General features: G+C 41.6%; 1 protein-coding gene across 4 annotated transcripts in view; it reads left to right on the forward strand.

The window, feature by feature from the left end:
* The first annotated feature begins 1,558 nt into the window (after positions 1-1,558).
* Positions 1,559-26,710, forward strand: part of cops7a (COP9 constitutive photomorphogenic homolog subunit 7A) — a 41,415-nt gene continuing 16,263 nt past the window's right edge. Inside the window, exons 1-4 of one of the 4 annotated variants that reach the window (XM_072255275.1) lie at positions 1,580-1,625; positions 10,045-10,096; positions 10,991-11,169; positions 25,162-25,237. In XM_072255275.1, coding sequence (XP_072111376.1) covers positions 11,008-11,169; positions 25,162-25,237 — 238 coding nt within the window. In that variant the 5' untranslated portion in view covers positions 1,580-1,625; positions 10,045-10,096; positions 10,991-11,007. Of the gene's footprint in view, positions 1,626-1,836; positions 1,943-10,044; positions 10,097-10,990; positions 11,170-25,161; positions 25,238-26,710 lie in introns of those variants that run through there. The other 3 variants (XM_072255277.1, XM_072255274.1, XM_072255276.1) reach the window with 3 other exon arrangements.

Below are 26,710 nucleotides of genomic sequence, written 5' to 3' on the forward strand. Positions count from 1 at the left end.
CCTTTACTTCCTGAGAGAACTAAAGAAATTTGGCCTAAAACCCTCACTAATTTTTATAAATGCACCGTAGAAAGCATTCTTCTAGGGTGCATCACAACCTGGTATGGAAGTTGTCCTGTCCAAGACTGAAAGAAGCTGCAGAAGATCATGAACACAGCCCAGCACATCACACAAACCAATCTTCCGTCCTTGAACTCACTTTACACTGCACGCTGTCGGAGCAGTGCTGCCAGGATAATCAAGGACACGACCCACCCAGCCAACACACTTTTCGTCCCTCTTCCCTCCAGGAGAAGGCTCAGGAGCTTGAAGATTCGTACAGCCAGATTTGGGAACAGCTTCTTTCCAACTGTGATAAGACTGCTGAATGGATCCTGACCCGGATCTGGGCCGTACCCTCCAAATATCCGGACCTGCCTCTCAGTTTTTTTGCACTACCTTACTTTCCATTTTTCTATTTATGATTTATAACTTAAATTTTTAATATTTACTAATTTTTACTATTTTTAATATTTAATATTTGTAATCCAGGGAGTGAGAAGCACAGAATCAAATATCGCTGTGATGATTGTACGTTCTAGTATCAATTGTTTGGTGACAATAAAGTATAAAGTATGGAGCTACAATCGAATAAACTACTGAAGGACTTAGCCTTAGATCAAACACTCCACATTCTTTAGCAATATCATTCCCTGCCCCACCAAAGTTATCCCTCTGAAACTTCCCATTTTCGTAGCACTCCTGCAACACTCCTTTTGCAGGGTGAGAATAATTGTGTCCCTGCAAATTAGCCCAGTAGTTTGCCATCAATTGCACCCTTAGTTCCAAAGACATTATTCCCATTTCTACCTGTAGGGCTGATACTGATGATGCTTTATAAGCCCCACTGCACACTCTCAAAGCCTGAGCCTGAATCACATCCAGTTTCCTAGCTGCTGATCCATATGCTATATTTCCATAGTCCAACATAGATCTTACTAAAACCACATACATTCTCTTCAACGCTGAACAACTTGCTCCCCATTCCCTACCAGTCAAACATCTCATCACATTTATTACTTTTTCACATTTCTCCTCAACTTTCCTGATATGGTCTGTCCATGTTAATTGTGAATCAAATTAACTCCCAGAAATTTAAACGATCCAACCATCTCTAATTCAATCCCATACATCCTTAACTTCTTTCCCACCTCAATTCTTTTCCTGGTGAAAAATAGTTTTTTTGTTTTTTCTACTGAAAATCTACATCCCCAATCATAACGCCACTCCACCACTCCATCAATTCCTTAAGCCCACCCTCCGCCACCTCCAGTTTAAATTCCATGCGGAATATTTTGGAGGATGGAGGATGGAGGATGGAGAACCAAGAACCAAGAGTGCACTGTGCCGACGGAAATTTAAATTCAAATTTCAGAATGTGGACGAGCTGCCAACCGTTCACCTCCTGAAAGGAGCACGGGGCGGAGCTACACGTCCAGATCGACAACCAAAGCAGCAAATCAAATTCTGAGCTGCTTCAAGGGGGCCGATCCGAACGCGAGTTTTTCCATCCAATAGGCTCGCAGCGGAGGCGCCTGTCCAGTTTACCTCTGAATGAGCGACAACGGCAAAGGGTTTTGCCGCAGGTAAGTTATATGAAAACATGCGGATCCCAAATAACCACTGATTTATGATTGGGCATCCGAAAGCAGGAAGTGTCGGCTGTATGCCATGTGCCGCAGGAGCCTTGGGAGTTCCGATTTGCCAGCAGGTCGTGGCTGTAAGAATGTAGGCCCGGGCCTGGGAGGAGCGGCGTGAGGTGTTCTTTTTGTTTGTGGGGGCGGGGATCGGATTCTCACCCCTTATATGTGTCGTGCTGTTTCCTCTCCTCAAGGAGTTGTGCTGGACATATGCGTGGGCAAAACTGGACGAGAGTCCTCAAAATCCTGACGTTCACAATATGGTAACCTCAAGAGATAGAACGTGGATAGTAAAGTATCATAGGTCATGTACTCGCTGATTTCTGTCTCTTTAAAAGTCTTCGGGCCTCTTCTGTCAAAGGATGTGTGTTATCGGCTATCCTTACAGAAGTAATCATCATAAGTGAAATTAACCTTCTGCATAGTTATAGAACAAACGAGACTGCCACATTCGGTATACAGTATACCATATCTAGTATACTTTCCTTGACACACTTTGTAGCACTTTGACCTGAGCAACTAACCTTAATACTTGCATTATGTGGAAGACATTTCTTAAACCTGCATTAATGATTTAAATCTAAAAGAAGTTTCGTGCTTAGCCGTTTTTCTCCCAAGGTGTACAGAGACAATATGGTCAACGAGAAATTCCTGGAATGTTTGGGGTGATCTTCTATGAATTGCTGCATAGTAGAATTGTGAAAAGGCAGTTTCTGTTAAAAGAAGATTTTTGAATAAATGTAAATTTAGTTCAGGTGGAGATTTGTGCTGGAGACCTTATGCAGGGTTAAGGCCCAAAATATTGTTGTCTCCTTCCATAGATGCTGCGCGTTCCATGGAGTTCTCCAGCAGATTGTTTGTTGTGCTGGAATATTTTGAATATATAATGTTTGGAAGTAGACTGTTTAAAAATAGCATAATGCCAACTTTTGAAAATTGTGTAATAATGGCTAATGGAAAGATCCAAACCAGCTTTCAGAATAGATGGATAAATGCTGATTGAAAGTTGGTGCATTGAATTGATTCATTTTAGTACGAGTAATAAGAACCAGTTTATGAAAATGCTATTAATAAAGCTGTAAACAATCATGACATTTTAATGTTGAGCCACTGAGGAGATATAAAGAAAGATGACCAAAGGTTTGATATGTATTTGTTTTTAAATAGAAAAGAAGTTAAAATCACTGGCAGAATTGGAGAAAATTTCTTAAATTGAGTATTTGAAGATTGATGTTTAGATAAGCAGAAAACAAATGCATTCATTAAGAATGCAGATAATCTCAAATTCTCACTTGCAGAGTTCAGCAATAAATGATTAATGTTTATGCACTTTGAAGGAAGAGAATTCAAAGATAATCCATTACGTAACACAAGGATAGATAGATTTTGTTAACATCATAAGACCATAAGACATAGAAGCAGAATTAGGTCATTTGGCCCATCGAGTCTGCTCTGCCATTCCATCATGGCTGATCCTTTTTCCTCTCCTCAGCCCCACTCCCCAGCCTTCTCCCCGTAACCTGTGATACCATCTGTGTCCAATGAAGAACCTTTCAAGCTCTGCCTTAAATACACCCAATGACCTGGCCTCCACAGCTGCCTATGGTAATAAATTCCACAAATTCATCACCCTCTGGCTAAAGAAATTTCTCCGCATCTCTGTTTTAACTGGATACCCCTCTATCCTGAAGGTGTGCCCTCTTGTCCTAGACTCCCCCAACATTGGAAACATCCTTTCCACATCTAATCCGTCTAGATCTTGCGACATTCAAAGGGTTTCATTGAGAACCCCCCCCCTCCCATCTTTCTAAATTCCAGCGAGTACAGACCCAAGAGCTATCAGAAGTTCATTGTATGGAATCATCCTTGTGAACTTTTCCTGAACCCTCTCCAAAGCCAGCACATTTTTTTAGATGAGGAGCCCAAAACTGTTCACAGTACTCAAGGTGAGGCCTCACCAGAGCCTCATAAAGCCTCAGCATCACATCCCTGCTCTTGTATTCTAACCTCTTGAAATGAATGCTAACCTTGCATTTGCCTCCTTCGCCAATGATTTAACCTGCAAGTTAACCTTCAGGGTGTTATGCACAAGGACTCCCAAGTCCCTTTACATCTCAGATTTTTGGATTTCCTCCCCATTTAAAAAATAGTCTGCACATTTATTTCTTCTACCAAAGTGCACAACCATGCATTTTCCAACATTGTATTTCCTTTGCCATTCTCTTGCCCATTCATCTAATCTGCTTTAAGCCCTTCTGCAACCTGATTCCTCAACACTACCTGCCCCTCCACTATTCTTCGTATCATCTGCCAACTTGGCAACAAAGCCATCATCAAATTATTGATATACAACATAACAAGAAGCAGTTCCAACAATGACTCCTGCCCAACTTAACTTGGTTAAGTGGCATCATGTGTGGTACCTTGTCAAAGGCCTTCTGAAAGTCCAAATATACAACATCCACTACATCCCCTTTACCTTTCCTACTTGTCATCTCCTCAAAGAAATACAACAGGTTCATCAGACAAGATTTTCCCTTAAGAAAACCATGCTGACTTTGTCCTGTGACACCAAGTACTCCATAACCTCATCCTTAACAATTAAGTCCAGCATCATCTTAACTACTGAGGTCAGGCTAACTGGTCTATAATTTCCTTTTAGCTGTCTTCCTTCTTTCTTAGAGTGGAGTGACATTTGCAATTTTCCAATCTTCTGGCACCATGCCAGAGTCCAATGAATTTTGAAAGATCATTATTAATGCCTCCACAGTTTCTACCGTTACCCCTTTCAGAACCCTAGGGTGCATTTCATCTGGTTCGGGTGACTTTTGTACTTTTAGGTCTTTCAGTTTTTTTGAGCACCTTCTCCCTTGTAATAATAGCTGCACTCACTTCTCTTCCTTCACACCCTTCAACACCTGGCACACTGCTAGTGTCTTCCACAGTGAAGACTGATGCAAAATACTCATTTAGTTCATCTGCCATCTCCCTGTCACCTGTTACTATTTCTCCTTCCTCAGTTTCTAGTGGTCCTATATCCACTCTAATCTTTTTTTATTTTTTAAATACTTTAAAAAACTTTTAGTATCCACTTTGATGTTATTTGCCATCTTGCTTTCATATTTCATCTTTTCCCTCCTTAATGGTTCTTTTAGTTGCTGTCTGTAGGGTTTAAAAGCTTCCCAATCCTTTTGTCTTCCCACTAGTTTTTACCTTGTTGTATGCCCCCCTTTTGTTTTTGTATTTGCTTTGACTTCTCTTGTCAGCCATTATTTTGCTATTTGATTATTTAATACATCTATCCTGCACTTTCCCCAATTTTCTCAGAAACTCATGCCATTGCTGCTTTGCTGTCATCCCCACCAGTAGCTCCTTCCAATTTACTTTGGCCAACTCCTGTCATACCACTGTAATTTCCTTTACTCCATTGAATATTGCTATTCAGTGGAGTAAATAATGAAAACTTTATTTTCTCCCTATCAAATTTCAATTTGAATTCAATCATATTGTGGTCACTGTCTCTTAAAGGTTCTTTTACCTTAAGCTCCCTAATCACCTTTGGTTCATTACATAACACCCAATCCATTATAGCTGATCCCCTAGTACGCTCAGCAACAAACTGCTCTAAAAAGCTATCTCATAGGTATTCAACAAACTCACTCTCTTGAGATCCATTTCCAGCCTAATTTTCCCAATCAGCCTGTATGTTGAAATCTCCTATGACTATCTTAACATTGCACTTTTGACACTCCTTTTCTAATTCTTGTTGTAACCTGTGATCTACATCCTAGCTACTGTTGGGAGGCCTGTATATAACTGTCATCAGAGTCTTTACCCTTGCAGTTTTTTAACTCAACCCACAAGGATTCAGCATCTTCTGATCCTATGTCACATCTTTCTACTGATTTGATGCCATTCTTTACCAGCAGAACCACACCACCCCCTCTGCTTACCTTCCTGCCCCTCCAATATTGGACATTTAGCTCTCAAGTACAACCATCCTCAGCCAAGATTCAGTAATGGCCACAATTTCTTATACTCCATGTATTGAGATATAACATTTTGAGTACTGTGTTTACTACCCTTTTTGATTCTGCATCTCCAGTGCAGTGATACTCACCCTGCTGGCTGCAATTTTGTCCTCTCATCTGCCTGTCCTTCCTGACAGTCTGACTGCATGCTATCTTTGCTTTTTTACCATCTGTCCTGTTGTGAGTCCCTTCACTCTGGTTCCCACCCCACTGCCAAATTAGTTTAAACCCTTCCCAACAGCTCTAACAAACCTGCCCTCAGATTCAGGTGCAACCCGTCACTTTTGAACAGGTCATTTCTCCCCCAGAAGAGATCCCAATGATCCAAAAACCTGAAGCCCTGCCCCCTGCACCAGTTTCTCAGTGACACATTAATTTGCCATATCACCCTTTTTCTGCCCTCACTGGTGCGAGGCACAGTACGGTTTAGGAATAGGCCCTTCAAATTATGATGTTATGACTAATTAAGCTAATGATGCCTAATTATACTAATCCCTTCTGCCTGCCCTTGTTCCATATTCCTCCATTCTCTGCACATCCACATGCCTATCTGAGAACCTCTTTATACCTCTATCATATGTGCTTCCAGCCCATCCCGGCAGTGCATTCCCACTGCTGATTCTGTGTGTGTGTGTGTGTATATAAAACAAAATAATTTGCTTGTCTCTGAACTTACCCCTTCATGTAAATGTATATCCTCTAGAATTAGACATTTCAATCCTGGGGTTAAAAAGAAGCTACTGGCTGTCTATCTGTGCCTCTCATAATTTTATAAACTTCTGTCAGGTCTCCACTCAGCCTCCGCTGCTTCAGAGAAAATGGCCCTAGTTTGTCCAACTTCTTACAGTAAGCACATGCCCTCTAATCGAGGCAGCGTCATGGTAAATCTGTTTTGTACTCTCTCCGAAGCTTGGATTTTAAAGATTTGTTGGAATCACTGCTATTGCAAAATATCTGATGAAAAGAGCTCACTAAATAACTTTCATGTGGACAGCCAGATACTGGTGTTCACTTCTGATCATGATTGCTTTTTGTGTGGAGTTTGCAGATATTCCCTGTGACCATGTGGGTTTCCTCCAATACTCATTTTCTTCTAACATTCCAAAGATGTGTGATCTGGTAGATTAATTCACCAGTATAAATTGACCCTAGTACTTGCGTGAGTGGTCCACTTTGGGAGAGTTGATGGAATGTAGAAAGAATACAAAATAATTGGATTGATGTAGGATTGGTGTAAATAAGTGGTTGATAATTGGTGATGATGGTGGGCTAAAAGGTCTTGTTTTCATTCTGTCTCTCTTTAACTCTATAATTTACCATTTTACATAATAATTTGTGCAGTTATTCAACACTTTATCGTTATGAGGTACATTGTCCAGCTGGAAAGTCCTGGTTAAAGTTTCAATGAAATAAAAGAAAACTTAATCTCATATATTCATCTCATTTTTAAGAAGTTGATGAAAGCCTGAGAGAAAATTGTAAACTATATTGGTTACTACCAAAATTGCACTTAATATTTTGCATAATATACCTGAAGGGTTTATTCATTTCTAGTGGACTGCTGCATTTTAAATTATAGTCTGTGAAACTCAAAATATGAGTTTATGGTAGATAAGGAAATACTGATCTTATTAAAGAAATACAGGAGCATTTTGATAATTGCACAGAATACTCCTTCACAACCCCCCAAACTACAACCCCACCGAACTTTTCTTTGCCTTTTAGGGTAATTGGATGATATTTTCAGTTAGACCACAAGAGATTTCCACAGTTTTATTTAAACTCCTATTGAAATGATATATTAGGCTGAGAGTGGCCACGAGCCAGAAAAATTCAGCTGTCCTTCATTGTATTTACTATTATTGCCAGTTGGAATTTTAAAAAATCAATTTAAGACTGGCGGATTCTAGTTAATTGGGGCACATCAGGATCAGTACATTTTGGGCCAATTAAGCGGCTTCCCTGATCAGCTGAAGTTTCTAGGAAATAGTTAAACAGGTATAAAAAAAGACGCTATCAGTTAAATAAGTAACAAATCATGTATTTAAGATTAGATTAGATTCTATTTATTGTCATTGTGCTGAGTACAGATACAAAGCCAATGAAATGCAGTTAGCATCTAACCAGAAATGCAAAGAATAGTGTTATTTACAAAATAATTGCGAATAAAAAGTGCTACAGCACACAAATATAAAAGTACTGAGACAGTATAATATGGGTGCAATACTGCTTAGTGTTGTGATGTGAGGTTCAGCAGGGTCACAGCTTCAGGGAAGAAGTTCTTCCTATGCCTGCTGGAGCAGGAGTGGAGGCTTCTATAGTGCCTACCGGATGGGAGGAGAGTAAAAAGTCCATGGTTAAGGTGAGATTCATCCTCGATAATGCTTTTTGCCCTGCCCAGGCAGCATTTATAGTAGATGTTCTCAATGGTGGGCAATTGGATGCTGATAATCTGCTGGGCAGTTTTCACCACACACTGGAGTACTTTGCGGTCTGATACGGGACAATTGCCATACCACACTGAGATGTAGTTGATGAGTATGCTCTCAATAGTACAGCAGTAAAAGTCCGTCAGTATCCTGGGACAGAGGTGAGCTTTCTTAATGCTCCACAGGAAATAAGGGCGCCATTGTGCCATTTTGATCAGGATAGTGGAGTTCAGGGACCAGGTGAGATCCTCGGAAATGTGGACACCAAGGAATTTGAAGCTTGATACACGCTCCACTACAGCTCTGTTGATGTAGATGGGGATGTGAGTGTGGCTCCTAGCATGCCTGAAGTCCACAGTGATGTCCTTGGTCTTCTGGGTGAAATACAAAACAAATCACAGCATTATCAACACACACAAAATGCTGGTGGAACGCAACAGGCCCGGCAGCATCTATAGGAAGAAGTACAGTCGACATTTCGGGCCGAGACCCTTCGTCATGACTAACTGAAAGAAGAGATAGGGTCACAGTCAGGTTGGAGGAACAACACCTTATATTCCGTCTGGGTAGCCTCCAACCTGATGGCATGAACATTGATTTCTGTAACTTCAGTTAATGCCCCTCCTCCCCTTCTTACCCCATCCATTATTTATTTATTTCCCCCCTTTTTTTTTTCCTCTCTGTCCCTCTCACAATAACTCCTTGCCTGTTCTCCATCTTCCTCTGGTGCTCCCCTCCCCCTTTCTTTCTCCCTAGGCCTCCTGTTCCATGATCCTCTCCCTTCTCCAACCTTGTATCCCTTTTGCCAGTCAACTATCCAGCTCTAATTAGCTTTATCCCTCCCCCTCCTGTCTTCTATCATTTCAGATCTCCCCCTCCCACTTTCAAGTCTCTTACTATCTCTTCTTTCAGTTAGTCCTTACGAAGGGTCTCGGCCTGTTGACTGTACTTCTTCCTATAGATGCTGCCTGGCCTACTGCGTTCCACCAGCATTTTGTGTGTGTTGCTTGAATTTCCAGCATCTGCAGATTTCCTCATGTACAGCATTATCAGTGCTACAGTACTGTAAAACAGTGTATTAATTCCTAATGTTTATCGGCAGAGGAATTCATCCATTGTATATTGCAATGTTATTTTAATTGACTGAATGCACAAAATCAGCACAGACGCCTACTGCAGATAATGGACTGCCTTCATACAATTCTTTTGACAATTGTGTCCTTTGTAATATTGTAATTGTTCATTTTCATTGTAATATTCAAGATGATTGTCAATATTTTCAAATTATTTGTACTTCCTACCTTGTTGAAGTAGTGAAAATGTTTCATTTTTACTCCCAGCCGTTTCTGGCATCTCCAAGCCTGAACGCTTGAAGCTGCAGGGAATGAACAAAACAGTTCTGCATTGTCTTACTGCTTATTTCTCACCAACTATCAGTGACAAAAATCACTGGTTTTTGAATACAAGACAGGCAACTGACACATTAAAAACTGTTCACTCTAAGCACAGTGTTGTCTCTAATGGCCTCAAAAGTACACAACTGAAGCCATTAGATACCGTTCATCAACAGTCTTTTGTCCTAATTAAGTGGTATATTGTCTCAAATAAGTGAAAGGAATCCAGCTGTTTTCTCGATTAGTTTTTGTTCCTAAAGAGTTATCCCAGATAAATGGTTGCCTCAATTAACTGATGGTCAAATTGAACAGAATCCTCTGTACTTTATTTAACTTGTCTCATCTCATAATTCCAAAATAAAGAAAACAACAACTATTCTTTTGTCATGTCCACTAGCAAACAATATTATGATTGAATTAAGACTTTCCCCTCATCTGTCCTATCAGAAAGCACCTGATATCTGTGTCAAAATTCCCTTTTACCAGTTTTAACCTGTGCTTCCTTGTTTAGGATACCAGCAAAGTGTTTCAACTTAACAGTACCGTTTTGAAAATCAAATACTGTAAGTTGATGTGTTGTTCCAAACACAAGTTTGACCTCTTGTAACTCTAAGCTTGTGTTTTTTTTTGATTAATGTGTGAATTTACTTGTATGAGTTCTGAAGAAAAGTAAACTGTCAGTACTTAACGAGGGTGTTGTCAAGTTGGATATAAATATGTAACAGAGTACTAAAGGATCAGTGCTTGGCACTCTACCATTTTGTTAATCTTTATAACTGAGTCATGTACAATACTTTCTTACCCTATTGCTTCATTGGTTTGTCTGTTTCCCTTTTGTCTTGCAATGCCACTTGAATGCTTTTACTGGAATATGACCAGAACCCCACACAGTTCTGGCTTTATGCCTTTCATTTCAGACTCAAGTGATATAACCAAGTCATTAATCAATTCCTTTTCACTTAAGTAGTTATTTCTGTAACATTCATTGTGTACCCACTAAGGTTATTATTCTGTAACCAATATCTTCCTCAGTTCATTTGTCTTGGCCAATATGACTAGTTCACATTGGATAGCAAATGACAAGGGATTTCTGGGCCCTGTTTACCATACCCCTGTTTTGACACAACTTTTCTGTCTGTTTTCTTCTGTATATCATTTGGTTTTGCAATTCTCTTAGCTCATTACTTAATAGATAGAAAGGCAAAATGTTTAGTTGATTAAAGTATTATCTAAAGTTATATTCAGTATATATCAGATTACTGCTAATGCTGTCAACTGATGGCTTCCATTTATATGTTGGTGTTTTGAGTCTTTTTCCTTATTACAGGTAAAACTAGGACAGAGTATGGCAGCTCAGAGCTCTGTTTATAGCATGCATTGCTTCATTTACTTGATTAAAATATTTTTTTATTTTAACCATAGTAAAACTTAAATTTAAATGTTCCTTCGTTTTACAGTGAACCACTTTGGTGCAATGGCAGGTGAATCAAAAGCTACAAGTAATCCGTTGGAACAGTTCATTTTGTTGTCTAGGAATGCCAAAGGTTCAGCATTGACAACCCTTATTAACCAAGTTCTGGAGGCCCCTGGGGTTTTTGTATTTGGTGAACTTCTGGAAACACCTAATATACAGGAGGTAAGTACGAATATTAGAAACATAGAAAACCTAGCACAATACAGGCCCTTCGGCCCACTAAGTTGTGCTGAACATGTCCCTAGGCTTACCGAAAGCCACCTATTTTACTAAGCTCCATGAACCTATCTAAAAGTCTCTTAAAAGACCCTATCGTATCCGCCTCCACCACCATTGCCGGTAGCCCATTCCACGCACTCACCACTCTCTGAGTAAAAGAACTTACCCCTGACATCTCCTCTGTACCTTCTCCCCAGCACCTTAAACCTGTGCCCTCTTGTGGCAACCATTTCAGCCCTGGGAAAAAGCCTCTGACTATCCACACAATCACTGCCTCTCATCATCTTATACACTTCTATCAGGTCACCTCTCATCCTCCGTCGCTCCAAGGAGAAAAGCCGAGTCACTCAACCTATTCTCATAAGGCATGCTCCCCAATCCAGGCAACATCCTTGTAAATCTCCTCTGCACTCTTTCTATAGTTTCCACATCCTTCCTGTAGTGAGGCGACCAGAATTGAGCACAGTACTCCAAGTGGGGTCTGACCAGGGTCCTATATAGCTGTAACATTACCTGTCGGCTCCTAAACTCATTCCCGTGATTGATGAAGGCCAATGCACCGTATGCTTTCTTAACCACAGAGTCAACCTGCTCAGCTGCTATGAGCGTCCTATGGACTTGGACCCCAAGATCCCTCTGATCCTCCACACTGCCAAGAGTCTTACATAGAAACATAGAAAATAGGTGCAGGAGTAGGCCATTTGGCCCTTCGAGCCTGCACCGCCATTTATTATGATCATGGCTGATCATCCAACTCAGAACACCGCCCCAGCCTTCCCTCCATACCCCCTGACCCCCGTAGCCACAAGGGCCATATCTAACTCCCTCTTAAATATAGCCAATGAACTGGCCTCAACTGTTTCCTGTGGCAGAGAATTCCACAGATTCACCACTCTCTGTGTGAAGAAGTTTTTCCTAATCTCGGTCCTAAAAGGCTTCCCCTCTATCCTCAAACTGTGGCCCCTCGTTCTGGACTTCCCCAACATCGGGACCAATCTTCCTGCATCTAGCCTGTTCAATCCCTTTAGGATTTTGTACGTTTCAATCAGATCCCCCCTCAATCTTCTAAATTCCAACGAGTACAAGCCCAGTTCATCCAGTCTTTCTTCATATGAAAGTCCTGCCATCCCAGGAATCAATCTGGTGAACCTTCTTTGTACTCCCTCTATGGCAAGGATGTCTTTCTTCAGATTAGGGGACCAAAACTGCACACAATACTCTAGGTGTGGTCTCACCAAGGCCTTGTACAACTGCAGTAGTACCTCCCTGCTCCTGTACTCGAATCCTCTCGCTATAAATGCCAGCATACCATTCGCCTTTTTCACCGCCTGCTGTACCTGCATGCCCACTTTCAATGACTGGTGTATAATGACACCCAGGTCTCGTTGCACCTCCCCTTTTCCTAATCGGCCACCATTCAGATAATAATCTGTTTTCCTATTTTTGCCACCAAAGTGGATAACTTCACATTTATCCACATTAAATTGCATCTGCCATGAATTTGCCCACTCACCCAACCTATCCAAGTCACCCTGCATCCTCTTAGCATCCTCCTCACAGCCAACACCACCACCCAGCTTCGTGTCATCCGCAAACTTGGAGATGCTGCATTTAATTCCCTCATCCAAGTCATTAATATATATTGTAAACAACTGGGGTCCCAGCACTGAGCCTTGCGGTACCCCACTAGTCATCACCTGCCATTCTGAAAAGGTCCCGTTTATTCCCACTCTTTGCTTCCTGTCTGCTAACCAATTCTCCACCCACACCAATACCTTACCCCCAATACCGTGTGCTTTAAGTTTGCACACTAATCTCCTGTGTGGGACCTTGTCAAAAGCCTTTTAAAAATCCAAGTATACCACATCCACTGGTTCTCCCCTATCCACTCTACTAGTTACATCCTCAAAAAATTCTATGAGATTCGTCAGATATGATTTTCCTTTCACAAATCCATGCTGACTTTGTCCGATCATTTCACCGCTTTCCAAATGTGCTGTTATCACATCCTTGATAACTGACTCCAGCAGTTTCCCCACCACCGAAGTTAGGCTAACCGGTCTATAATTCCCTGGTTTCTCTCTCCCTCCTTTTTTAAAAAATGGGGTTACATTAGCCACCCTCCAATCCTCAGGAACTAGTCCAGAATCTAACGAGTTTTGAAAAATTATCACTAATGCATCCACTATTTCTTGGGCTACTTCCTTAAGCACTCTAGGATGCAGACCATCTGGCCCTGGGGATTTATCTGCCTTCAATCCCTTCAATTTACCTAACACCACTTCCCTACTAACATGTATTTCGCTCAGTTCCTCCATCTCACTGGACCCTATATTCTGCCATCATATTTGACCTACCAAGGTATTGTGTGGTAAAATATATGACATATAAAGTATTGTGTGGTAAAATATAAAACATTTAACTGTTTGAAAAGACCTTTGGTGATTACTAAATTTAGAATGTAGAAAATGTAGGCACCTTTTTTGATGGAACATTTTGCTACTGAGGTGAAATGTTCAACCTTTCACAATGTGGAATGAGCAAAAATACTGAATCCTGCAAGCTTTATTTTATGATTTTTTTAAATTCTCTCAGAATAGTCCAAATTGTCATTTGTTAGTTAGTCAACTAAACCTCTTTATTAATGACTTGTGATTTACAGTAAGTTCAAAGGAAATTTATTATCAAAGTGCATATACTTTGGTGCTAGTAAGTTTGTAAACCTTGAAGAAGTTCCTCTATTTCTGCATAAATATGACCTAAAATGTGATCAGATCTTCACGTTCTAAAACTAGATAAAGAGAATCCAATTAAATGAATAACCCAAAGACCATTATACTTCATTTATTTATTGAAAAAATGATCCAATGCAGGTTTCCCCCGCCATTCGAAGGTAGAGCATTCCTATGAAACGGTTCGTAAGCCGAGATGTCGTAAAGCGAAGAAGCAATTACCATTTATTTATATGCGAAAATTTTGTGTTTGCAGACCCAAAAATAACCTACTAAATCATGCCAAATAACACATAAAACCTAAAATAACAGTAACACATAGTAAAAGCAGGAATGATAAATACACAGCCTATATAAAGTAGAAATACTTTTCCACAATCATTACTGAACTGTTCTCCGTAGCGAAAATCTCACGCAAGCGCTGTTGGCAAAAACCTGGCGCAAGCGCTCTCCAGTAACCTTTAAGCTATGAAGCTGCCAAATCATACCAAACAACACATAAAAATACACAGCCGATATAAAGTAGAAATAATGTATGTACAGTGTAGTATCACTTACTGGAATCGGGACAGCACCGAGCACACTGATGATGGTGTGTTAGACTGAGTCGTCGCAGGTTGGCTGGTGCAGTGGCCCCCACCCTCTAGGCCGCCAACAGATACTGAACCGCGAAGCATGCAGGGGTCCAGCAGTAGCCGGGAGGCATCCAACACATCATTAAGAAAAAAGCCGAAATAAACATACTAATTAATTAGGTGCTGCCCGGCACGTAATTGTTGGCCCAGATCAGTGCCGATTGCCTTTGATCTGGGCTGACATTTAAGTGTGGGGCAGCACCTAATTAATTAGCATGTTTATTTTGGCTTTTTTCTTAAAGATGTGCTGTGTGCCTCCCGGCTACTGCTGCATTCTCTGCGAATTGGTACAGTATCTGTCCGTGGCCTGGGTGTTGGGGTGGTGGGACACTGGGGTGTCATCTCATCGTCTATTTCCATTAGAGCAGGCAGCTCATCTTCTCCTATGACTGCCCGCCTCGATGTCAAAGGTCGAGGTTCGTCGTCTGCTGTGGCTGTTGTGGAAGGCTTGCTTGACTGCTGAGCCCCGCGCATTTTTCTATCACACAGTTCTTTGTAAGGACTCAAACCATGCTGCAAGTATCTCCTAAACCTACGTACCCTTTCAAAATTAAAGTCGTACTTATCATTGCAGCGAAAATCTTACGCAGTTGCTTCACGTTCGTTTTGCTAAATGCATTCGGTTTCAATTGTTATCCTTTCCTCTTCCAATTGCATCAGCTCTTCATCTATCAGTTCTTGGTCATGGGATGCCAAAACCTTTTCAACATCATGTTCGTCAGCTTCCACAAGCCAAACTCATTTTGTCCTTACTTCGTTCACCACGATCGAAACCTTAATTATGTCTAGTTTTACGCTAAGTGTAATACCTTTATGAGCTCTTTTATGCTTTTCCGACACCATAGAACTCATCTTGCAAAAGGCTGCTCGGGGCGCGGGCTGATTTTTTTCGCACACTGAATTTTTTATCGCACGCTGCTTTTTTTCGTAACAGTGAAAACACCTTCTGAAAGCAAAAACAGGGTACTAATGTAGGTCTTTCGTAACAGTGAGGTTTCATAAAGCGAACATTCGAAAAGCGGGGGACACCTGTATTACATATATTTGTTGGAAAAAGTATGTGAACCTTTGCTTTCAGTAACTGGTGTGACCCCCCCCCCCCCCCACACCGTAGAGCAATGACTTGAACAAACATTTCTGGTAACTGTTAATCAGTTCTGCACATCAGCTTGGAGGAATTGTAGGTCATTCTTCCTTATAAAGCTGCTTCAACTCTGGGATGTTGGTAGGTTGTATAAGTTGCTTGCTTCAGGTCTTTCCACAATATTTCTATAGGATTAAGGTCAGGACTATGACTCAGCCTTTCCAAAACACAATTTTGTTTTCTTTTTAAACCATTCTGTTGTGGATTCACTCGTGTCTTTCAGATCATTGTCTGGTTGCATTCCCCAGGGCCTGAGGCAACAAAGCAGCCCCAAGCCATGATGCTCTTTCCACCATGTTGGAATGAGGTCTTGGTGTTGGTGTGCAGTGCCTTTTTACCCCCAAACATAGCATTGTGCATTTCTGCCGAAAACTTGTTTCATCTGTCCACAGAACATTGTCCCAGAAGCACTGTAGAACATCCAGGTGGTCTTTTACAAACTTGAGGCATGTTTTTTTCTGGAGAGCAGTGATTTCCTCTGTGGTGTCCTTCCCTGAACACCATCCTTGTTCAGTTTTTTCTGAAAACACCGAACGGAGACTTTAGAAAACTAGAGATTTCTGCAGGCCTTTTGCTGTTGCCCTTGTTTTTTTTTCCACCTCCATTGCACATTGTACTCTTGGTGAGATCTTTGCAGGATGCCCACTAGCAACAGTACTGGGTTTCCTCCATTTGCAGACAATTTCTCTTACTGTGGACTGATGAACACTCAGGACTTTAGAAATGCATTAGTAGCTTTTAGCAGCTTCATGCATCTTTACAATTCTTCTTCTAAGGTCCACTGAAAGTTGTTTTGATCGAGGCTTGGTACACATAAGCAGATTTTTCTTGAGAAGAGCAGGCTCTGTCAGTACCCTGACTTTGTGAGTTTTTTATAGGACAGGACACCTCTACGACCCACACCTCCAAACTCATCTCATTGATAGGAACACCTGATGCCAAATAGCTTTTGTAGAAGGCATTACCCCAGAGGTTCACATACTACTTTCAACAAATACATGTAATATTGGATCATTTTTCCCAATAAATAAATGAAAAAGTATGATGTTTTTGTGTTATTTAATTGAGTTCTCTTTATCTAGTTTTAGCACTTATGTGAAGATCTGATTACATTTTGTCATATTTATGCAGTAATAGAAAACATTCTACAGGGTTTACAAACTTTCTAGCACCACTGTGTTACCATCAACAACCCTGAGATTCATTTTCTTGCAGGCATACTCCATAGAATAACAACCATAACAGAATCTATGAAAGACCACGCCAACTTGGGTGTCCAACCAATGTGCAAAGGAGAACATACTGTGCAAATACAAAAAGAAAGGAATAATAATAATAAATAAACAATAAGTGTCTAGATCGTGAGACAGAACTATTGAAAGCATGTCCATTGGTTGTGGGAACATTTCTATGATGGAGCAAGTGAAATTATTCCCTTTGGTTCAAGAGCCTGATAGCTGAGGGGTAGTAACTGTTCCTGAACCTGGTGGTGTGGGTCCTGAGGTTCCTGAACCACCTTCATGATGGCAGCAGCAAGAAAAGAGCACGACCTGTGTGGTGGGGGTCTCTGATGATGGATGCTGCTTTCCTGGGACAGCGTTTCATGGTGCTCAATGGCCTGTGATGGACCTGGAGCATATCCACTACTTTTTGTAGGATCTTCCGTTCAAGGGCATTGACAATACTGTAATTCTATACCAAGTTTTGATGCCACTACAAATCTATAGAAGTTGTCAGAGTTTTAGATGTCGTGCCGAATCTTTGCAAGCTTCTAAGGAAGTGGAGGTGCTGCCCTGCTTTCTTGCATGCTGGGCCCAGGATAGGTCCTCCAAAATAATAACACCAAGGAATTTAAAGTTGTTGACCCTCTCCACCACTGATTCTCTGATGAGGACTGGCTCATGGACCTCTGGTTTCCTTCTCCTAAAATCAGTAGGTTGCTCGTTGGTCTTGCTGACATTGAGTACAAAGTTGTTGTTATGGTACCACTCAGCCAGATTTTCAGTCTCCCTCCTATATGCTGATTCTTCACCACCTTTCATTCGGCCTATGAAATGGTGTCATCAGCAAACTTGAATAACATTGGAGCTTTGCTTAGCCACACAGTCATAAGTGTAAAGCGAGCCTTGTGCAGGTGAAGATCATGGAGGAGATGTTGTTGCCAATCTGATATGTCTGGTGTCTGCAACTGAGGAAATTGAGGATCCAATTGCACAAGGAGGTATTGAGGCCAAGGTCTGTAAGCCTATTGATTAATTTTGAGGGGATGATGGTATTGAATGCTGCGCTGTAGTCAGTAAAGAGCATCCTGATGTATGCATCTCTTCTGTCCAGGTGTTCCAGAGTGAAGAGCCAATGAGATTCAAATGAAAGCCAAAAGTAATATATGTCGCCATATAGAACCCTGAGATTCATTTTCTTGTCGGCATACTCGTTAAATTCAATAACCATAATAGAATCAGTGAAAGATCACACCCAACAGGGTGGACAGCCAGTGTGCAAAACACAGCAAGCTATGCAAATACAAACATAAATAAATAAGCAAGCAAGCAATAAATGTTGAGAATATCAGATGAAGAGTCTTTGAATGCAAGTCCATAGGTTTTGGGAATAGTTTAGTGATGAGACGTGAAATTGAGTGAAGTTATCCCCTCTGGTTCAAGAGCCTGATGCTTGAGTGGTAATAAATGCTCCTGAACCTAATGGTGCGAGTCCTGACACTCCTGTCCCTTCTTCTTGGAGCAAGATGGCGCCAGTGAACCATGGCGACATTCTGTGGGATACCTACAAAGTTCAAATCTGGTGTGTCATTACTATGCGGTATTGTCAATTATTTTAGTAACCCTAATCTGAAAAAAGAAATGAGACTAGAGAAGATGTGATGAGCAGAAAATGTTCAGACATTTGTGAGAGTTTTTGATGGAGATAAATTGTTTCAACTAGAAGCAGGGCCTCAAATAATTAGATGCCAGAAATTTAAAGTTAATTGGTAAAATAACCATTTGAAAGTTCTTTAAGTGTAGCGGTTATGACCTTGAATGTACTGCATGAAAGTCAGCTGAATAAACAGTTCAAGATAGAGAATTTACAGTTCTAAGGGAAAAGAACTGAGAAGTGTGACTAATTATGATAAGGAATCCTTGTGTCTTATGAATCTAGAGGAAAGTCTAGATAATGTTGCTGTGCTTGTAAGCTTTCCTGTGGCTCGAAATTTGATATAGCTAGTCTATGAGATCATAAAATGTTGCAACACATTGACATAATTCAGGTCCTCAATTGTTAGGTCCATTTTCCAAATAACCATTGATTTTCTTAATGATTAAACATATCTCTCAGCTTTAAACATACACAACAACTCTATCCATATAGCAACCCTCTGAGAGAAGAATTTCTCTCTCATTTCAGTCTTAAATTGGTGTCCCCTTATTCTGCAATCATGTCCTAGTCGTGGACTCGCCCTTAGAGCAAACATCTCATTTACCTGGCATAGATCTAAGAAACTTTAATGTTTCAATTAAGTTGTCCTTCATACTTCTCAGCTCCATAGTTCAGAGTCCCTGCCTGTTTAATATTTCCAGTAGGATAATGGCTCCATATCCAAAATCACTGTAGGGAACATTTCTCTGAACCCCCCTCTAATAAAATCATACCTTTCCTTCAGTAGGGCATCAAAATTAATTCCAGTACCCTTGATGTGCTTGTTCTGGTACCCTGTATAGGTGCAGTAAGATTTCCCGCCTTATATACTTCAACTCCTTTAAAATAAGAGCAAACGATTAGCAAGTTGTTTGTTTTTGTTGGTCTCCCTTCCTGCTGTCTGACACCTCTCTGCCCCTTTATTGGGGGGGGGGGGAAGAGAGAGAGAGAGCCTGTAGCATGTCGAATTGGTTGGGTGAACAATTAGTTTGTCTATACTGCAGATCATGGTCTCTCTCAGGGGCTTTGCTATTACTTGCTTGGTGGGTGCTGATGTTTTTCTGCTGAAATTAGTGTGAAGGAGGGAGAAGAATTGATGCTTTGCTGCCACTTGTGTGTGGGAAGGGGAAAAAGGGGGTTTTGGGGTTCTAACATTTTTACTGTCACTCATTCTTTGGGATACTCTTCTGTTTTTGTGGATGTCTGCGAAGACTAAATTTCAGGTTGTATATTGTATACTTTCTCTGATGGAACTATAGAACAATTGAACATTCCATTAGACTTCCCTATTACCTGCTGCACACGTGCTAGTTTTCTATGTTTCATGTCAAATGCTTCAGTTTTGGTCCTTTTAAATAATACTGTTTGTCTGTTCATGCATGGTTTCACACTTTGCCATATTATACTAACACTTTGCTCACCCACTGAAACTTTTAATATGTTTCTCGTAATAAATTGATTGTATCCTCTTTCCAGCATGCCTTCCCATCTATTTTTCTGTTCTTCACAAATTTGGCTGATATGCATTTGTTTCTTGCTTCATGTTATTAATATGTCATAGAGTTGTACAGCATAGAAACAGGCTTTTTGGTGCTCTTCATCTGTGTGATAATCATGCCTTTCTGTACTAACCACTTACCTGCATTGATTCTATGTTCCTCTTTGCCTTGTTCTTTCAAATAACTGCCCAGATGCCCAAAAGTTCAAAGTAAATTTATTATCAATGTGTGTATTTGTTACCATATACTTCCCTGAGATTCATTTTCCTGCAGGTGTTTACAGGAATAAAGAAATACAATAGAATTTTATGAAAAATTTATACATAAACAAAGGCTGACAAACAACCAATGTGCAAGAGAAAATAAATTGTGCAAATAGAAATAATACTGTAAACATGAACTGTAAAGAGAACCTGAAAGTGAGTCTGTAGGTCATAGAATCAGTTCAGAATAGTGGTGAATGAAATTATCTATGCCAGTTCAGGAACCTGATGGTTGTAGGGTTGCGCAACCACCAACTGCGACTCCATCCTTGAACTCCAGGCCGGGTCTTTATGTGCTGCTATTGTGACTCCCGTCTTCCCTTCCCCCACCACCACTCTGCAATCCCGTCTCCTTCAGATCCCATCTTCAGCTCCTGGGTCCTCAGAAGCTCCATCTTCCTCTCACCCCAACCCTCCCCTCTCCACTGACACCCCCAGTCTCCCCCCCTCCCCCCTCTGATCCCAGCTCTCATCCGTGCTGGGTCTTTACCATCCCCTCCAACCTTCAACTGTCGGAGGCAGAACGCTCTGTCCTCAGTAAGGGCCTCACCTTTGTCCCCCTTCGCCCACACCTCAGCAAGTTCCGTGTTCGCCATGATGTGGAACTCTTCTTCCGCCGTCTCTGTCTCCGAGCCTACTTCTTCGGCAAGGACTCTTCCACCCCCACCGATGACCCCTTCTCCCATCTTCAACCCTCCTCCTCTTCATGGACACCCCACTCTGGTCTTCTGTCTGCTCTGGATCTGCCGATGGGACATCAACCATCTCGACTTCACCGCACCTTGTTCCCATTTCAACCTCACTCCTTCGGAACGCTCTGCTCTCCACTCCCTCCGCACTAATCCTAACCTTATTATTAAACCCGCCGATAAGGGGAGTGCTGTTGTAGTCTGGCGTACTGACCTCTACCTTGCTGAGGCACAGCGACAACTCGCGGATATCTCCTCTTATTTACCCCTCGATCGTGACCCCACTAAGAGGCACCAGGCCATTGTCTCCCACACCATCACCGACTTTATCCGCTCAGGGGATCTCCCATCCACTGCTACCAACCTTATAGTTCCCACACCTCGCACTTTCCGTTTCTACCTCCTACCCAAGATCCACAAACCTGCCTGTCCTGGTAGACCTATTGTCTCAGCTTGCTCCTGCCCCACCGAACTCGTTTCTGCATACCTCGACACGGTTTTATCTCCCCTTGTTTAATCCCTTCCTACCTATGTTCGTGACACTTCTCACGCTCTTAAACTTTTCGTTGATTTTAAGTTCCCTGGCCCCCACCGCTTTATTTTCACCATGTATGTCCAGTCCTTATATACTTCTATCCCCCATCAAGAAGGTCTCAAAGCTCTCCGCTTCTTTTTGGATTCCAGACCTAATCAGTTCCCCTCTACCACCACTCTGCTCCGTCTAGCGGAATTAGTCCTTACTCTTAATAATTTCTCCTTTGGCTCCTCCCACTTCCTCCAAACTAAAGGTGTAGCTATGGGCACCCGTATGGGCCCTAGCTATGCCTGCCTTTTTGTTGGCTTTGTGGAACAATCTATGTTCTGTGCCTATTCTGGTATCTGTCCCCCACTTTTCCTTCGCTACATCGATGACTGCATTGGCGCTGCTTCCTGCACGCATGCTGAGCTCGTTGACTTTATTAACTTTGCCTCCAACTTTCACCCTGTCCTCAAGTTTACCTGGTCCATTTCCGACACCTCCCTCCCCTTTCTAGATCTTTTTGTCTCCGTCTCTGGAGACAGCTTATCCACTGATGTCTACTATAAGCCTACTGACTCTCACAGCTATCTGGACTATTCCTCTTCTCACCCTGTTTCTTGCAAAAATGCCATCCCCTTCTCACAATTCCTCTGTCTCTGCCGCATCTGCTCTCAGGATGAGGCTTTTCAGTCCAGGACAAGGGAGATGTCCTTTTTTTAAAAAAAGGGGCTTCCCTTCCTCCACTATCAACTCTGCTCTCAAACGCATCTCCCCCATTTCACGTACATCTGCTCTCACTCCATCTTCCCGCCACCCCACTAGGAATAGGGTTCCCCTAGTCCTCACCTACCACCCCACCAGCCTCCGGGTCCAACATATTCTCTGTAACTTCCACCACCTCCAATAGGATCCCACCACTAAGCACATCTTTCCCTCCCCGCCTCTCTCTGCTTTCCACAGGGATCGCTCCCTACACAACTCCCTTGTCCATTCGTCCCCCCCATCCTTCCCCACTGATCTCCCTCCTGGCACTTATCTGTGTAAGCGGAGCAAGTGCTACACATGCCCTTACACTTCCTCCCTTACCACCATTCAGGCCCCCAGACAGTCCTTCCAGGTGAGGCGACACTTCACCTGTGAGTCGGCTGGGGTGATATACTGTGTTCAGTGCTCTTGATGTGGCCTTCTATATATTGGTGAGACCCGATGCAGACTAGGAGGCCGCTTCGCTGAACACCTACGCTGTGTCCGCCAGAGAAAGCAGGATCTCCCAGTGGCCACACATTTTAATTCCACATCCCATTCCCATTCTGATATGTCTATCCACGGCCTCCTCTACTGTAAAGATGGAGCCACAGTCAGGTTGGAGGAACAACACCTTATATTCCATCTGGGTTGCCTCCAACCTGATGGCATGAACATCGACTTCTCTAACTTCCGCTAATGCCCCACCTCCTCCTCGTACCCCATCCGTTATTTATTTTTTATACACACATTCTTTCTCTCACTCTCCTTTTTCTCCCTCTGTCCCTCTGACTATACCCTTTGCCCATCCTCTGGGTTCCCCCCCCCTTTGTCTTTCTCCCTGGGCCTCCTGTCCCATGATCCTCTCATATCCCCTTTGCCAATCACCTGTCCAGCTCTTGGCTCCATCCCTCCCCTCCTGTCTTCTCCTATCATTTTGAATCTCCCCCTCTCCCTCCCACTTTCAAATCTCTTACTAACTCTTCCTTCAGTTAGTCCTGACGAAGGGTCTCGGCCTGAAACATCGACTGTACCTCCTCCTGGAGATGCTGCCTGGCCTGCTGCGTTCACCAGCAACTTTGATGTGTGTTGCTTGAATTTCCAGCATCTGCAGAATTCCTGTTGGTTGTAGGGTAATAACTGTTCCTGAACCTGGTGGTGTAGAGACTGTTTGATCGTGGAGGAGAGCATGGTCTGGGTGGTGGGGGTCTTTATTGAATGCTGCTTTCTCATGGCACCACAGTGGCGTAGCGGTTAGCATGGCACGATTACAACTCAGGGCAACGGAGCTCGGACTTCAGTTCTGGCGTTCTCTGTTAGCATGTTTGAATATTCCTTCCTCTGTGCGTGTGGGTTTTCTCCGGGTCCTCCACTTCCATCCCATAGTCCAAAGACGTATCGGTTGGTAGGATAATTGTGTTATTGTAAATTGTCCTGTAATTAGGCAAGGGTTAAATCAGTGGGTTGTTGGGTGGCACGACTCGATGGGCCTGTCCACACTGTATCTCAAAATAAAATCTATTCAAAGCTGGGAAGGGCTTTGCCTGTAGTGAACTGAGCTATATCCACCACTTCCTGTGGCCTTTTCCATTCCTGGGCATTGATGTTTCCATACCAGGCCAAGGTGCAGCCAGTAAGGATACTCTCCACTGTGCATCCTTAGAAGTTTGTCAGAAGTTTTTGGTGACATGCCAAATCTACACAAACTTCTAAGAAAGTAGAGACGCTGTTGTGTCTTCTTTGTGATGCTACATACGGTATGTGCTGGTTCTAGGACAGATCTTCTGATAAGTTAATGCCAAAGAATTTAAAGTGACTAACTTTCTCTATATTTGTTCCTCTAAAGAGTGCTAGCTTATGTACCTCTGGCTTTTCCTCTTGTAGTGATAATCAGCTCTTTGGTTTTGTTGACATTTAGTGAGAGGCTGTTGTTGCTGACTATTGCAACCAGATTTTAAATTCCTTTTAAATGCTGATTTGTCACCACCTTTGATTCGGTCAATGATATAATATCCTCTTAAATATTGTTACTGTTCCTGCCTTCACGTGTGTCCTAGCAGATTATTTCAGTTACCAATTACTCTTATGTGCAGAATTCATGTCCTCCAATCCAGGTAACATCCTCATGAATCTTTTCTTTACCCTCATGAATTAATCACATCTTTCCTGCAGTGTAGCAACCAGAATGGTACACAGTACTCTAAGTGTGGCCTAAACAATGTCTTGTAGAATTAATTTGACATCCCAACTTTTGTACTCAGTGCCTTGGCGGATGATGCCAAAGGCCTTATTCACCAACCTGTCTACCAGTGTTCCCACTTTCTGAGGAACTGTGTAATTGTACCACAAAAATATTGTAAAAGAAAACGTAAGTTGAAAGGGAGGCATTTTTAAACAAGAGATACAGATTTTTCAATATTCACAGCACAATGCTTGTATAATATTATCAAATATCAATCAAAATTTTTGAAATCATAATTCATCATTGTAACCTCAAAGTTGGGAGTTCACTAAGTGTGTGATCGATAATGATGGTTCAAAGTGACTGAGGCAAGATAATGCAATAGTGATCATTCCTGAAATGGCAGGATATGAATATTTATAAACTGCCCACTTTGAACTGTTCTATAGTGTGCAGTTTGAGTTCATTTCTAAATTTGAAACTATCCGATGAATCTATACATAAATGCATTTACATAAATAAGTTATTTAAGCCTATTTTTAATTGGAAACCTACTATTTTAAAAGTACCAGTGTTTTAATCTTGTATGATCCCTTGGTGTTCCTTTCCAGCTGGCTAATGGATCACATGCTGCCTATTTTGAATTGTTGAATCTATTTGCATATGGAACATATCCAGACTATTTAGGTAAGGAACTGGTAATTATTTTTTGTTCCACAATTTATTTCTCTGAAATACTAGAGTTGTTGATGTTGCAGCACAGATAGAGATAATTTGTACTAGGAAATATATGTCATGTACTATTTTGACCATATTTTTGTTGTGTTCTTTGATACCGGAAATGTTTGTGCATTTCATCTTTAAGGTGTCATAATCTCTATGTAAATAATAACTTGCAGGCAGGCATGTTCTAATTTTACATTCTAATAATCTTTTAGTGTGGGAGTTGGGGAAATGGGGATTTCTTGGGGTGGGGGAAAAGAATCATAACATTTCATAATTTCACCCAGGGTTTCATTGCATGGCCTCTCATCTTTAGCTGTCCATTTGCACTGAAAAATCTTAACACAACCAAATTGTTAAGTAGGGTCCACCTGTCAGTGAAAAGGCTGAGGGATTTCAACTCCCAGCCATGTAACAAGTGACCAGCTTAGACAAGTGGACGCATCGCAGGGAGTCTCTATGCTGATCTGGCCACCTTCTGACTAGTAATGTAGGAAGTACATCCTTTCCATGTATTGGTGAACCAGCCCATTTATGTCTCTAATTTTTGATTTAATGTCCTGGGTCCTCTTACTCTTCCCCCAATCATCCATTCACTTCTAACACATTTATTTAAATTGTACCTTTAATTTGCTAAGCGTCTTGTTATTAATGATCTATAACCTGGGAAATCATTTAATCAATGGTGTACTGATTGGCTGGATTAGGTGTATTCTATTTTGCATTCTGGTGTAACAAAATTTGGGCAGGTTTCCCCTTTTCATCAATGACAGTAGCATTGTAGCACTTTTTATTCGCAGTTATTTTGTAAATAACACTATTCTTTGCGTTTCTGGTTAGATGCTAACTGCATTTCATCGGCTTTGTATCTGTACTCGGCACAATGACAATAAAGTTGAATCTAATCTAATAAGTGAACATCCAGAGCACCATAGTCTAGTTGTTATATAGTGCCCATAGCTTTTGGTAAATCCTATCCAATCCTGTTCTGATCTGTGCAGTACAAAATTATTACTATTTTGCCTTCACCATCCTAAATATTTTATTCCTACTAGCCACAGTATGCCATTGCCACAAAGTGTACCATCTCAAAGTGTACTGTAAATACTTGCCAAATACTTGGACGATACCTTTTCAAAACAAAAATGACTTCTGCCTCAGGAAGGATGATGGCAGCAGGCACAAAGGAACATCATCTTCTGAAGGTTTCTATCCAAGTTGCATACTGACTCGACCAAGAGGCCTAATACATTCCTCCTGGATTGACTCAAAATGATAGCCATCTGGGTAATCTCAAATGAATGCTGATCTTACTATCAATGTCATCTTTCTCTAACTATATTCAGAAATTCATTAAACTTAATTGTCTCTATCATATCCTTGTGTGAGCTTCAAGGGGTAAGGTCAGTTACAGTATTTTATTAGACATTTTTGATT

The sequence above is a fragment of the Mobula birostris genome, chromosome 4, assembly GCF_030028105.1.
Source record: "Mobula birostris isolate sMobBir1 chromosome 4, sMobBir1.hap1, whole genome shotgun sequence".
NCBI lineage: Eukaryota > Metazoa > Chordata > Chondrichthyes > Myliobatiformes > Myliobatidae > Mobula > Mobula birostris.